We start from the raw sequence: 13,095 nt of genomic DNA, 5'->3' as shown, positions 1-13,095 counted from the left end.
GTTTTCTTTGGTGCTCATTATTTCCACGCAGGTAATGAAAGAGTTTTTCAAAGCTTTCATCTCACTAGGAGAGTCTCTGGAGGGAGACTGTTTGTGAGAAGGGTTGTACAAACAAGCAGAAGGCTAGAATTAATCTATGAAACTGGTTCATGAAATTTTCATTCATGTCCTGTGATTCTCCTCGCAATCTAACTCCTCACATAAATTCCTTGATAATTTGCTAAGAGCCGACTGATTTTTGGCTCCCTCAGGGACTGCAGTCGCCGATACCTCCTGTATTTACATTTCAGGCCGGCTCCCTGCACCAAGGGACTGCTCTCCCGGGCCTCGGTTACAGGGGACCTGCAGTTTCAGGCCGTGAAAGGGAATGGCATCATCATTGTGCAATCGCAGTACAAAAGGTTTTCATTTTCAGCATTTTGGGTCACCCTTTAAACCACAATCCAGCCAGCAGGGCAGCAGCCATTTTGTTTCCTAGTGACATCACCGATGACAGAGATTGTGACTAACACTTCTCTGGAACCCTTTGAAATAGCAGCAATGATGATGACGTGAGGTGGGTGGCGCCTTGTACACTAAACCAATTTATTGAGGCATCGGCTTTCCAGGGCAGAGTCCATTTCCTTGATGCAGTGTGATTTTTTTTTTTTTGTTGCTCTTGTTGTTTTCTTTGAATACAAATTACACCAGGACTTCAAACCTGTAACGTGGACCCCCACAGCCAGTTAGGTTTCAGGATATCTGAAATTAATTTGCATATACTGGGTATCTAACGTATCTCATGCGTGGTGACTTGGATCTGCTGAAAACCCACAGGACAGGTTTAGGCTGCGCTGTTTTACACAGCACTTGTTCCTCGAGTTTATACTGTAAATCAGGCACACTAGTTGCTGCTGTTGACATTTGTGTTAAATAAGAACATAGATGCAATATTGGGTCAGAGCTAAAGTCCATCAAGCCTGTGGCCAATCCGGGTCACTTGGAAATACCCAGCAAATCCTAAAGAGGAGATCCATTCCTTGTTGCCCCTTCCCAGACATAAGAGGTGGCAGTCCCCAAGTGTACCTGGCTACTAGTTATATTGATCAAATATTCTTTCCCAGGTCAGCTGACTTGCATATTAAAAAGAGAGAGAGTTACATAAAATTTTGAAAAATGGAAATTTTTAATCTGATTGCACAGCTGTATCACTGTTGCCTTCCATAATGCGCAATTACAGACTGGAGTAGTCAGTTGTTCTGCTTAATCCTTTGTTTGAAGAGTCATTTTGCCATGGTACATGGAACTAATTAACTACCTTCAAACAGTTGCTAGTTTCTCTTTAACGTTTTTCCTTACAGAGCAATTAATTCAGCTTCCAAAAGTTTGAGAGAACTTCAAAGTTGTGTCTTATAGAATTAGTGACGCCCCAAAATGAAGGTTTGACAGAGTCCCTGGTGCCAGCTGATGGGCGTAATTACCTTAGAAGTTGAAATGCAATGAGGTCCACCTTCCAGCTAAGCATGTGCCTTGCGAGTCCCCTCTGGCCACTCTTGGCTCAGGCAACCAACAATCGTACCACAAGCCAACATCTTGGCTTCATGTTCCTGAACTATTTTGCAGTGACAGAAACTGAAGCGATACTCACTGCAGACATAGCTTTGGAGTCTTTTGTTGCTATGAAGAGACTCGGTCCTTGGCTTCTCCTGCCTCAGATCTCTGGGCTCCTCACTTGCCATCTCATTCAAGCCTTTGGTGCAGAAATTATTTTACACGAAATCCAGTGACGAGGCTGTCACAGGCCAGGAGAAGCAGCAAGGTCTGTGTGTCCGTACACAGATACTTCTTTAGCTTGGCTGTTAAACATTCTCTAGAAGTAGATACCTCGGAACAAAACATCTAATATGTATCATATGACAATATTTCATATCAGGATCCATCAAAAACTACAGTTTTGTTTGTTGGTTTTTAAAATCAGAGAGAAGGGTTCGTTACTAAGGGTCTCCATCAGAACCCCATCAGCAGCTGGCAGGGGACCTTTGCACTTCCTGAAATAAACGGATGGACCAAGCAGTCATCCAGTGTACGAGTTCACTCAGAGCAAAAGGCTCTTTACTCCAGTCTATGAGTGCTTTCAACTCAAGAGCCAGAGCCATTGCTTCTGCAAACATTTGGATGAGCTCCTAGAAGTTACTGGTCCTATTAGCTCTACAGGAGCTGATGGCTGCTTATCCATGGATTTACTCTGATAAACCTTCTTGGTTCCACTGGCTTCCAACACCTTTTCTTGGACCCAACATAAGAATTATCCAGAAATAATAAAGGTGACAGAAAGGCAGCAGAGCGAGTTGAAAAACCCAAATCTTTGTTAAGTCCTTCCAAGTGCGATCTGAATGTTTGATCATTTTAACTTCAAGTTTTATGCTTTTTGGATTATTCCGACTTGACTTTTTAGTATCCTGATCCCAGGCTCATCGACGATAACTCTTATTTAGTCAGTCCAATAAAGAGGTCTCACCCTAAATTGTTTTTGTTAATTTTATTTCTGTGCATTCGCGTGGACTAACGAGGCGGCCATTGCGTTAGTTAGCCAGTCACTTGAAAGGCAGTCAAGCAAGATGTCTGGCAGAGGTGGTGTTTTCATTGTGCAGCTTTTGGAACCGGTAAAGTCCCTTCCTCGGGCACCGCACCGCAAAGGAAGCAGATGTTTCTGATATAGACACAAACATCAGGAGTTATGGGGCCACGGGGAGCGAGGCCCTTAAAAAAAAAAGCAGCGTGTGGGACCCTTAACTAGGTTCACTTGTACAGAGCCATTGTAAAACATCAAGTAGCGAGCTCTCTCTCAGGAATGCTTGGAGCAAGGTTTCTTCCGAATCAGTGGAGTTCTCTGATAAAAGAACTTCAGATAATGGGAGATTTTCCAGATAACGGAGCATAAAGTAAGAAGCTCTGCCCTTAACAGAAGGCGCAGGGGGTAACGTGCACGGAGCAGCAATTAGCACCCAGCCAACTTGCTGGGCAGACTGGCTGGGCCGTTGGGTCTTTTATCTGCTGTCGTTTATTATTATGTCTCTATGGATACTGAATTATATCATGTTTTAGCATAAGGGATTAGTCCTAATAATTATTGGAGTCGGGCTGCGATTTGGTACTCATTTTTTTAATTAAATTTTTTTAAATGCACGAACAGCTCCTGTTTCATATCTGGAAGGAATCTATGATGTGCAGAAAGATTAGTGCTAAGGAAATGTTTTCTTTGATCTGGTTAATCCTTGGGAACGTGCGTTTCTCTCCCTCCCTACGGAGGGAACAGCCTATAACTGTGCCGACTCCTCAGGGGAAAAGTATTTTAATTGCTTTTTCTGCCTGCACTTAAACTCTGAAATCAGACAACTCAAAAGCAACCAATCAGCTTCACTGTGCAGCGGCTTCTGCAGCCACTTGTTCAGAGCTTAAACGGCTCGCTGGGGAAGCAGGCTCAACACTGGCTGACTCGGCTATCAAGGACCTCCCCAGACAATTTCAAAATAGCCCCCCATGGCAGGTGGGGACTGCCAGGCCCATCTCGTCTGTGCAGTTTACGTCCTCCTGCAGCAGCTTTCCGCTCCCTTGTTCATAACTAGGATCCTTGGAATTCCCCCGGGCTTCCTTGAATTTGATTCCTGTTCATGCCTCCAGCACCGTGCATCCAGCACCCATTCTGGGAAGAAATATTTTCTAGTATTACTCCTGAGTCTGCCCCTTTCAGTCTCATCTGATGACCTCTTATTCTAGAAATTTCTTTTCACCGAAACAGTAAATGTATTTTTTTGCTGCTGCATGGCAGTTGACGCCAAGCGTTTACTCACACGGAAAGGGTGGCGAGCGCATGGAGTGTGCGCTCCTGGACGAGGTGATGGAAATCGAGAAACCGCGTAACCTGTGGTAACTTTTTGGCGTAGGCTGCATGGAATGGCGTTTGCAGCTCTGAACACCTTGCTGGGATGGACCACTTGGGTTGTTACCCCAATGCCTGTAAACCCAGCACGTTTCACCGGGTGCTTTCTGCCCTGGTCGGCTCACAGCGGACGGCTTCCTGGAACTTTGTATACGAGCCAGGGGTACAGCAGCGCCTTAAAGGCACCCGATCTCAACGAGGCACAATTCAGGCAGATACAGTAAAAGTCGCGGGAGAGCGCGCGATTCAGTAAAAAAAATAAAATATATATATATTCAAATTAGGGCACGAAGTAAAAAAGTGGCACTAGGGACACTAGCGCGTCCCTAGTGCCTCTTTTTTGACAGGAGTGACAGCCGACACTCAATTTTGCCGGCGTCGGTTCTCGAGCCCGCTGACAGCCACGGGTTCGGAAACCAGACACCGGCAAAATTGAGCGTCCGCTTTTCAACCCGCGAGCCGATTTTAATTTTTTTTAAATTATTTTTAACTTTTGGGACCTCCGACTTAATATTACCATGATATTAAGTCAGAGGGTTTACAGAAAAGCCCTGGAAATCAGACTAACTGCTTTTCTGTGCACTTCCTCGGCGCCGGCAGAAATTAACGCCTTCCTTTGGGTAGGTGCTAATTTCTGAAAGTAAAATGTGTGGCTTGGCTGCACATTTTACTTTCTGCATCGCGCGGGAATACCTAATAGGGCCATCAATATGCATTTGCATGTTGCGGGTGCTATTAGTTTCAGGGGGGTTGGACGCGCGTTTTCGACGCACTATTACCCCTTACTGAATAAGGAGTAAAGCTAGCGCGTCAAACGCACATCCAAATGCGGGAGTAACAGTGCGCTCCGCTGGCCTGAATCTGTCCTCAAGACGACTCCATATTGTCTTTGTGTGGTCGCCCCAATCAGGGAGCCTACTGCCGAAAACCTTTGGTAGGATGGGAAAGGACTGGCACATGGGTGGGTGGCAGCTCTGCCCTCTATAAATCTCAGCTTATTACATTTCTGAAGTTACTGGAAAAGGCTTTACGGGCAGAGAGTGTGGAATGAAGGGAATGTGAGCTATAATCTCGCAGACTTCCAGCTACCCCTGAGGTGGAGGTTAAAATGCCGGGCATGAGGCTCGCCTCTCTCATCACAATTTAATACACTGAAAGCTTCCTGCCACCCCACCTTTTCTGTTCCTAAAAAGGCAGGTCAAGCCTTGCAAGCTCTAAAAGTGACCTGATAAGATCAGAAGTGCCCTCACAGGCTACAGTGCAATACAGAAAGGGCTTCTCGCATTCTCTGCCGACAGGCACCTTCCAGAGCAGAAAGTGTGTACATGAAGAGTGTCCGAGGGCCGGGAAGGGGCCACAGAGCAGCTGCCCTGCCAGTCTGTGGAGTGGAACAACAGTTTATGAATCGACACAGCACGGTCAGCATTCCTTGCATCATTCCATTTTACGAGTTTACATTCCTCCAAGGTCCTTCCAACGGGGGAAACTGGAGGTCCCACCAGTGTGGGAAGCACGCGGAGCAGAAAGCTTTCTCCACTGCAGCTCCAGTGCTGTGGAACCCCTTCCCCTGGTCACTTGTGTAATAACCGACTGGCAAATTTTCAAGACCAAGTTAGTCGGGAATGCCTTCCTCCTTCCTACAGTGTGCAGTTTCCATTCTTTACCACACTTTTTCCAGCTCTTTTTACCACTAGTTGTTGTCAGTGTCTGGTGAGTGCATTATTTTATGCCTGTTTTTCCAGACCCCACCTTGAGCAGGCTATAGATCTTTGTCTTTTTTTTGCTATCGTACCTTGCTGTGTTCTTCCCGAGGGTCGCCCTCGGGTACCACCGAAACCTAAGGGATGTTTAAATTCGGGCAGGGTGACAGCGTGAGCGCCTGCTTGGTGGCGGGGAGGTAAACATCAGCCAACGTTCGGATGCTGGAGGTGACGGTGCTTTCCTCATTTCCACACGCTCACCCATCCTCTTCCCCACCCTGGCTCGGGCTTGTCAGGGCACAGATTTGGGTGTAGAGCGCCTCGCTGCTTTACTTCCCCAGCCCCAGGGGGCTTCGTGCTCAGCAGATGACACAGAGGCCTGATTCCTCCCAGCAGGGCAGCCATGATGAAGCTTCTCATGCCAGACTAGCAACGTCTGTTTATTGATTCTTGTAGTCCAAAATAGCTAAGAATTAGTCAGCGTGGATAACAACTAAACACCTTTTTAAAAATGCGTTAAATAACAAATGATGTGAAAATCTCAGATTTATCTGGCATAGTCCTCTGGAGGGGCTCCTGCTCTCAAAAGAACCCCCCAGGGGGTTGTACTGGAGTAGTCGGGAGCATCTCCTGCTGAATTTGCATCGACTGTAAGGTCTCTGGAGCAGAGACTTATTCTACCAAAATACCAATATTGCTGTAAGCTGCTTCGAGCATTACTTAGAAAAGGCAGGTTACAAATCCCCAAATTATTATTATAATTCTTGTCCAGCAAACTCTGGAAAGGTCTCATTTAAGGAACTAAACTTTGTTACAAAGCATCGCAGACACCAACTTTACGTGAGAGCTTTCCGTCGTGTCCAGTTAAGTCTGATTTCCAGGGCATTTTTTTTTTCCCCTGGTTATGATTTTAAGAAGAAAACATGGAGGAGACTCTGACCACAAGGGTCACTTTTTTATCCCTCATTTAATTAAATCAATTGTACGGGGTTTTCCTTCCTAAATAGGCCAAATTCAAGAAAAAGTACAGGAGAGGCTGCATTTTCCGGGGGATAGAAAGAGACAACCTTGGCCAAGAAGGCTTGGTATGAAGGTGTAAAGAGAGGCTCAGAGCAAACATGGATAGAGGATGTCAGCAGAGGTGGTAGCCACAACAGTGGTAACGTTCAGGGGGGCTTGGGATAGATACAGAGAGCAGGGCAAGGAGGCAAATAACTGGAGACTGAGTAGAGTCAGCAGTAGTCCAGTAGGCAGGGCAGACTGTGTAGGCCAAGGGGGTCTTTATTTACTAACAAATGGGCCGATATAGTAAAAAATGCGAGAGAGCGGGCAAGCGCCCACTCTCCTGTGCGTGCAATTCAGTAAATACATTTAAATTAGGCCAGGCGGTAAAAAGAGGCGCTAGGGACACTAGCGCGTCCCTAGCGCCTCTTTTCAGACAGGAGCGGCGGCTATCAGCGGGTTTGACAGCCAACGCTCAATTTTTCCAGCGTCTGTTCTCGAGCCCGGACGCCAGCAAAATTGAGCATCCGGTTTTCAACCCATGAGCCACAGGCCTATTTCAAAATTTTTTTTTAACTTTTTTAAACTTTCGGGACCTCCGACAATATCGCCATGATATTAAGTCGGAAGGTGCACAGAAAAGCAGTTTTTACTGCTTTTCTGTGCACAGTTTTTACTGCTTTTCTGTGCACTTTCCCGGTGCCCGGAGAAATTAGCGCCGACCTTTGGGTAGGCGCTAATTTCTGAAAGTAAAATGTGCGGCTTGGCTGCACATTTTACTTTCTGAATCGCGCGGGAATACCTAATAGGGCCATCAACGTGCATTTGCATGTTGCGGGCGCTATGAGGTTCGGGAGGGGTTGGACGCGCTATTACCTGTAACCCCTGTTCGATGTAACACATTCGTTTATGCTTCTCTCGTTTCGCTGTAAACCGATATGATATGTACGTTTGCACATGAATGTCGGTATATAAAAGTCCCAAATAAATAAATAAATAAATTACCCCTTACTGAATAAGGGGTAAAGCTAGCGCGTCCAAATGCCGGCATTGGAGCGCACTGTACTGTATCGGCCTGAATGTGTTAAAAACAGGCCAGAGGTGCTGCTTTTACATTAATAAATAAGGACTTCCCCTTTTGACTCAAACAGCCAGGGTGGGCTGGAGAGTATCTTGTCAGAATCTGCACCTTTTTCTGTCAGATAGATATACAGGTCCTTACATGGCACACCTGCCTCCTTATACAGCCCTTCATCAAACTAGAAAGACTCTGCTGTGGTATCAAGGCTTCAAACAGATTCCACCCCAAGTGTCTGTAGGGTAAATACCGGGGTGAGGTGGGACAAACCTGGCATCAAATGTCTGAAATGGTCGTTCTTTAATTGTTCTCTCTCAATGCTGCCCGCCATGCATCTTCTGCCTCAACTAAACGTACAGGTCGCACTCAAAAGAGAAAAACCCTGCTCAAACTGCGCTGTTTCACAACGTAAAACGAGTTTCTTTGTGGTCGAGTTTTCCATGCTCAGGACAAAAAGACTGCACAGTTTGGCAGCTATTCCAGAGAACGTGGCCACTCGGGAGCAAACAACTACTGTTTGTGACAAGTCCAAAGTCAACTGGAGAGAGTCTGCCACAGACAGAGGCCTTGTTTTCCTTAGCAACCAGCATCGCCTTGGTTAAAGTGCTTTGTGGTGCTGGCATTTCACCTTCAGTAGCACTCGTGGAAAAAGCCAGTAAAGAACATGTCAGTAAATGGGTAACTCAGGATAGCGTTCAGTTTTTTAAGCCAAGATCTGATGTACGCAGCTAAAGTTACATTTCATTTGTCCGTAGCACTGGAATGGGAGCGCGAGATGAGTAGGATGTGGGCACAACCCTGGCTTATCGGGATATATAATAGTGAGACCTGCTAGGTAGCCAGCGCGTGGGCAGATGTTAAAAAGGGGCAGGTATAGCAGGACTGGGCACTACTTTTCGAGAAGCCAGGCAGTTATATCTGCAATTCTTTTTTGTGGTGAGTGAATTGCCTCTCTGTGTGGTGCTGCAGCAAAGACCTGCAAATTGAAAGAAAAAGATTGGCCGATTGTCTGGAGGACTATTAACTTTCCAGAACTAGGAGCGGGTGGCACCTCTCTCAGAGCTCCTAAATCTGTCTCAAAGTGCTTTGTTTTAAACAGCAAAACAAAAAGCTTTAACAAATAAACAACACCATTCTCAAGCGTCCGTCTTTCAGACAAGTACTTTAGTTGATTACGTTTTCTTCATCTCCTTTTTTATAAAAGAAAAACAAGGTGTCTTTTGTAAGTGCAGAGTCAAATTCTGGAAAGAATATTTTGCCCTGTGCCTGCACAGTAAAGACCTAGGACCTCCTAATGACATCACTAACTTGATCCCCCCCCCCCTGACATCACTTAGGTATACTTCTGGGGGGGGGGGCAGAGTGCGTGCACGGTAAAGACCTAGATCCCCCCCAATGACATCACTATCTTGATTCCCGCACTGTGACATCACTTAGGAACCATTTCAGGAGGCGGGGGCACGGTACAGACAGAGGGCCCCCCTGATGACGTCACTACCTTGCTTCCCGCACTGTGACATCACTTAGGTACAATTCCCGGGGGAAGAGCAGGGGGCATTGCATGGCACCTCGGCAGTCGCCCACCTGTCTTCAGCCCCCCCCGGGCACCCACGTAAGCGCTAAATTATTCATGGCTAATGAGTCGGCTCCCGGGGGCAGGGCGATTCCTTTATTTCCAGGCACCGGATATTCCGCGGGTCTGATTCTCAGCCACGGTGATGGCGGGTGTTCCCTCTCCTCCCCCCTCTCACCTTCTGTGCCTGCGCGACCATCTTCCGCACCACCTCCTTGATGTGCGCCTGCCCGTCCAGGGGCGGCTGCATGTAGACGGTGGCCCTGGTCACGCCGCGGTAGGCGATGATGTCCGGCCAGCCCAGGTCCAGCTCCGGGATGGAGCAGTCCGACCGGTCGGGCCAATACTCCAGGGAGTCGTCCGACGCCGCCGCGCCTTCCTCGGCCTCCCCCTCGCCGGGGGGGTCGCAGGCTCGCACCCCGTCCACGATGCGCCGCAGCTCCAGCTCGGACAGAAAGTCGCGGATGTTCTCCTTGGCCAGCACCTGGCGGAAGGCCTCCGGCCCCTCGGCCAGCAGGGCCTCCAGGGCCAGCCGCTGCTCCTCGCTGTAGAAGAACTCGGGCTTGGCCTCGCTGTAGCGCCAGTTCACGTGGTTGTCATCCAGGCACTGGACCTGGGAGAGCGCCATGTCCGCGGCGCGCGCTTGCTTCTCTGCAGCCTCTCCGCGCTGGGCCCCCCCCTACCCCGCTCACGGTTCCGCGCCGGCCTTCAAAGCGCCATCCTGGGGGCCCCGATCAGCCCTGAGACGGCGGGATGGAAACTTAGTTTTCACTTTCTCCCGAGCACTTCCACTCCTTGGGCACAAACTCGTTAGTGAAATGGTAAATCCGCTTCCTTGTAGTTTTCTTCTCAATAGTAAAAGAATAATTAAAAAAAAGACCCAGACGTCAATATGGAAAGAAGCCAGCGGCCGGTGGGCCTCAGTGGGGAGGGTCCCTATGTTCTGCCATCCTTAAGGACTGCCAAGCTCTTGATCCGATTCCCGTCTCCGGCACCTGGCGGACAGGTAGGAGCGAGAGAGGAAGTGAAAGAAAAGGCAGGAGAGTGGCAGAGCCCCGCCCCGCAGAGCCGGACACGCCCTCCTTAACTCCACACACGCAGGCTGCAGCCAGGGGGAGGTACGATCCGTGTACCTCCCTGGCCCCGCCCCGCAGAGCCGGACACGCCCACGCAGGCTGCAGCCAGGGGGAGGTACGATCCGGGCACCTCCCTGGCCCCGCCCCGCAGAGCCGGACACGCCCACGCACACGCAGGCTGCAGCCAGGGGGAGGTACGATCCGTGCACCTCCCTGGCCCCGCCCCGCAGAGCCGGACACGCCCACGCACACGCAGGCTGCAGCCAGGGGGAGGTACGATCCGTGCACCTCCCTGGCCCCGCCCCCCAAATAGCTTGGGCTGAATGTGAGGCAGAAATATTTTGGCAGCTCATATAAAATTATCCTGCCAATACAATTACCCGAACCTGCCTCTACTGACTGCAGAAAAGTAAAGGCACCATGAGACAATCGTGTAGTAGTGGAAATAACGTGTGCTTTATGCCTACCTTGAATATCTAACAGGCTTTCTTCCCTCAGTATCTTCTCTGCGCTCATCTTATCGGGCTTTTCATTCTTTCCCCAGTTCTCCTTTGCATTTATCCTTTCTTCTGTGCATCTCTCCCCCTTTCTCCCTCCCTGACACCTATCGTCTCATTTCTTGCCATCTCTCTGTGCCAAAACTGTCTCCCTATCCCATTACTGACTCTTCTCTCCTTCCTCTCTCTCCTCCAATATCTCCACCATCTCTCACCTCCTTTTTCCCCCTCCATCTCTTCTTTCTTGCTCTGTCTCCACCTCCCACGCCTCCAACCCCACTCTTTCGTTCTCTCCAAGGTTTGCTCTCCCCTCCTTCCATGCCTCTTCTCCTTCTCTTGCTCTCTCTGCCTTCCAGCATTCCAGCCCTTCTCTTTCTTTCTCTGCACATTTCACTCTTTCCTCCCTTACCTTACTGGGTGGGGAATCTAGAAGGTGGGGAGGGAAAGTTAGTAGAAGGGGGCATGAAAGTGAAAGGGAAGGGGAGTAGTTAAATCACAAGCAGACTGTGATACATTGCAGGAGGACCTTGCAAGACTGGAAGATTGGGCATCCAAATGGCAGATGAAATTTAATGTGGACAAGTGCAAGGTGTTGCATATAGGGAAAAATAACCGTTGCTGTAGTTACACGATGTTAGGTTCCATATTAGGAGCTACCACCCTGGAAAAAGATCTAGGCATCATAGTGGATAATACTTTAAAATCGTCGGCTCAGTGTGCTGCGGCAGTCAAAAAAGCAAACAGAATGTTAGGAATTATTAGGAAGGGAATGGTGAATAAAACAGAGGATGTCATAATGCCTCTGTATCGCTCCATGGTGAGACCATACCTTGAATACTCAGTACAATTCTGGTCGCCGCATCTCAAAAACGATATAGTTACGATGGAGAAGGTACAGAGAAGGGCAACCAAAATGATAAAGGGGATGGAACAGCTTCCCTATGAGGAAAGACTAAAGAGGTTAGGGCTGTTCAGCTTGGAGAAGAGACGGCTGAGGGGGGATATGATAGAGGTCTTTAAGATCATGAGAGGTCTTGAAAGAGTAGATGTGACTCGGTTATTTACACTTTCGAATAATAGAAGGACTAGGGGGCATTCCATGAAGTTAGCAGGAGAAAATTCTTTTTCACTCAACGCACAATAAAGCTCTGGAATTTGTTGCCAGAGGATGTGTTTAGTGCAGTTAGTGTAGCTGGGTTCAAAAAAGGTTTGGATAAGTTCTTGGAGGAGAAATCCAGTAATGGCTATTAATCAATTTTACTTAGGGAATAGCCACTGCTATTAATTGCATCAGTAGCATGGGATCTTCTTAGTGTTTGGGTAATTGCCAGGTTCTTGTGGCCTGGTTTTGGCCTCTGTTGGAAACAGGATGCTGGGCTTGATGGACCCTTGGTCTGACCCAGCATGGCAATTTCTTATGTTCTTATGTTCTTATGATGATATACCACACCATCTGCACCCCTCTGTTTAAAATCCTAAATATGCCCCATGTGCATCATTATTTATTTATTTATTTTATTTTATTGCTTTTATATACCGACATTTGATCGAAATATCACATCGGTTTACATGAAAATAAACAAATAAGGCAGAGACTGCTTATTTTACATTGTAACATGGTAACTTACATAATGGTTAAAGCGATACATTATATTAACTGATTAATATTGATAACGCATAACAACATTATAACTTGAAAGGAAACGTAAACTCTAGAGATCAATGTTTAGAATGTAACTTGAGTGCAAACATTGTAGATAACGACCTGCGTGGAGACTCAGAATGGTTCGCTGGTGGTTGTTCCTTTGAGGGTAGCATTTAGTAGGTGGCTGGGGGAGTGGGGTGGGATATATATAAATATATAAATAATTATGTGGAGTGGGTTACATCAGGGCGTAACAGTGGAACGTGGTTATTATTTGGAGGCAGCGTGGATCATGTATGAAGTTAAGTTAAATTTATTTCTCTATGTACTGTCAAACTAAAAAAAAAAAAACAACAAAAAACCCCCAATTCATTTGTGTATCCTGTTCTTGCTTAGGCAAGACATAGGACACACTCTTTAAAAAAAAAAAACAGGTCTGCCAGAAGATCTGAGAGGCTTGGACTGTTTGCATAAATAAATATATAAATATATATCTGCGACTGCAAGTCAAGTCAAGTTGAATACACAAGGGCATACATAGAATTGGAGAACACACAGACGTATGCATACACTTCTGCACATCAAGCCAAGTTCAGGCTAGTTCA

At 47.4% G+C, this 13,095-nt stretch overlaps 2 protein-coding genes across 5 annotated transcripts in view; one reads left to right on the top strand and one right to left on the bottom strand.

Moving 5' to 3' along the window:
- FAM83G (family with sequence similarity 83 member G) overlaps positions 1–10,302 on the bottom strand; it is a 46,705-nt gene extending 36,403 nt beyond the window's left edge. Inside the window, exon 1 of the mRNA XM_029576064.1 lies at positions 9,451–10,302. Coding sequence (XP_029431924.1) covers positions 9,451–9,900 — 450 coding nt within the window. The 5' untranslated portion in view covers positions 9,901–10,302. The remainder of the gene's footprint in view (positions 1–9,450) is intronic.
- Positions 1–13,095, top strand: part of SLC5A10 (solute carrier family 5 member 10) — a 118,171-nt gene that overhangs the window by 69,302 nt on the left and 35,774 nt on the right. The window lies entirely within an intron of this gene.

Source organism: Rhinatrema bivittatum, chromosome 14 (assembly GCF_901001135.1).
Source record: "Rhinatrema bivittatum chromosome 14, aRhiBiv1.1, whole genome shotgun sequence".
In the NCBI taxonomy this organism is placed as follows: Eukaryota; Metazoa; Chordata; class Amphibia; order Gymnophiona; family Rhinatrematidae; genus Rhinatrema; species Rhinatrema bivittatum.
Note: the sequence above shows the minus strand (reverse complement) of the source record. Positions and strands in the feature narration are given on the sequence as shown.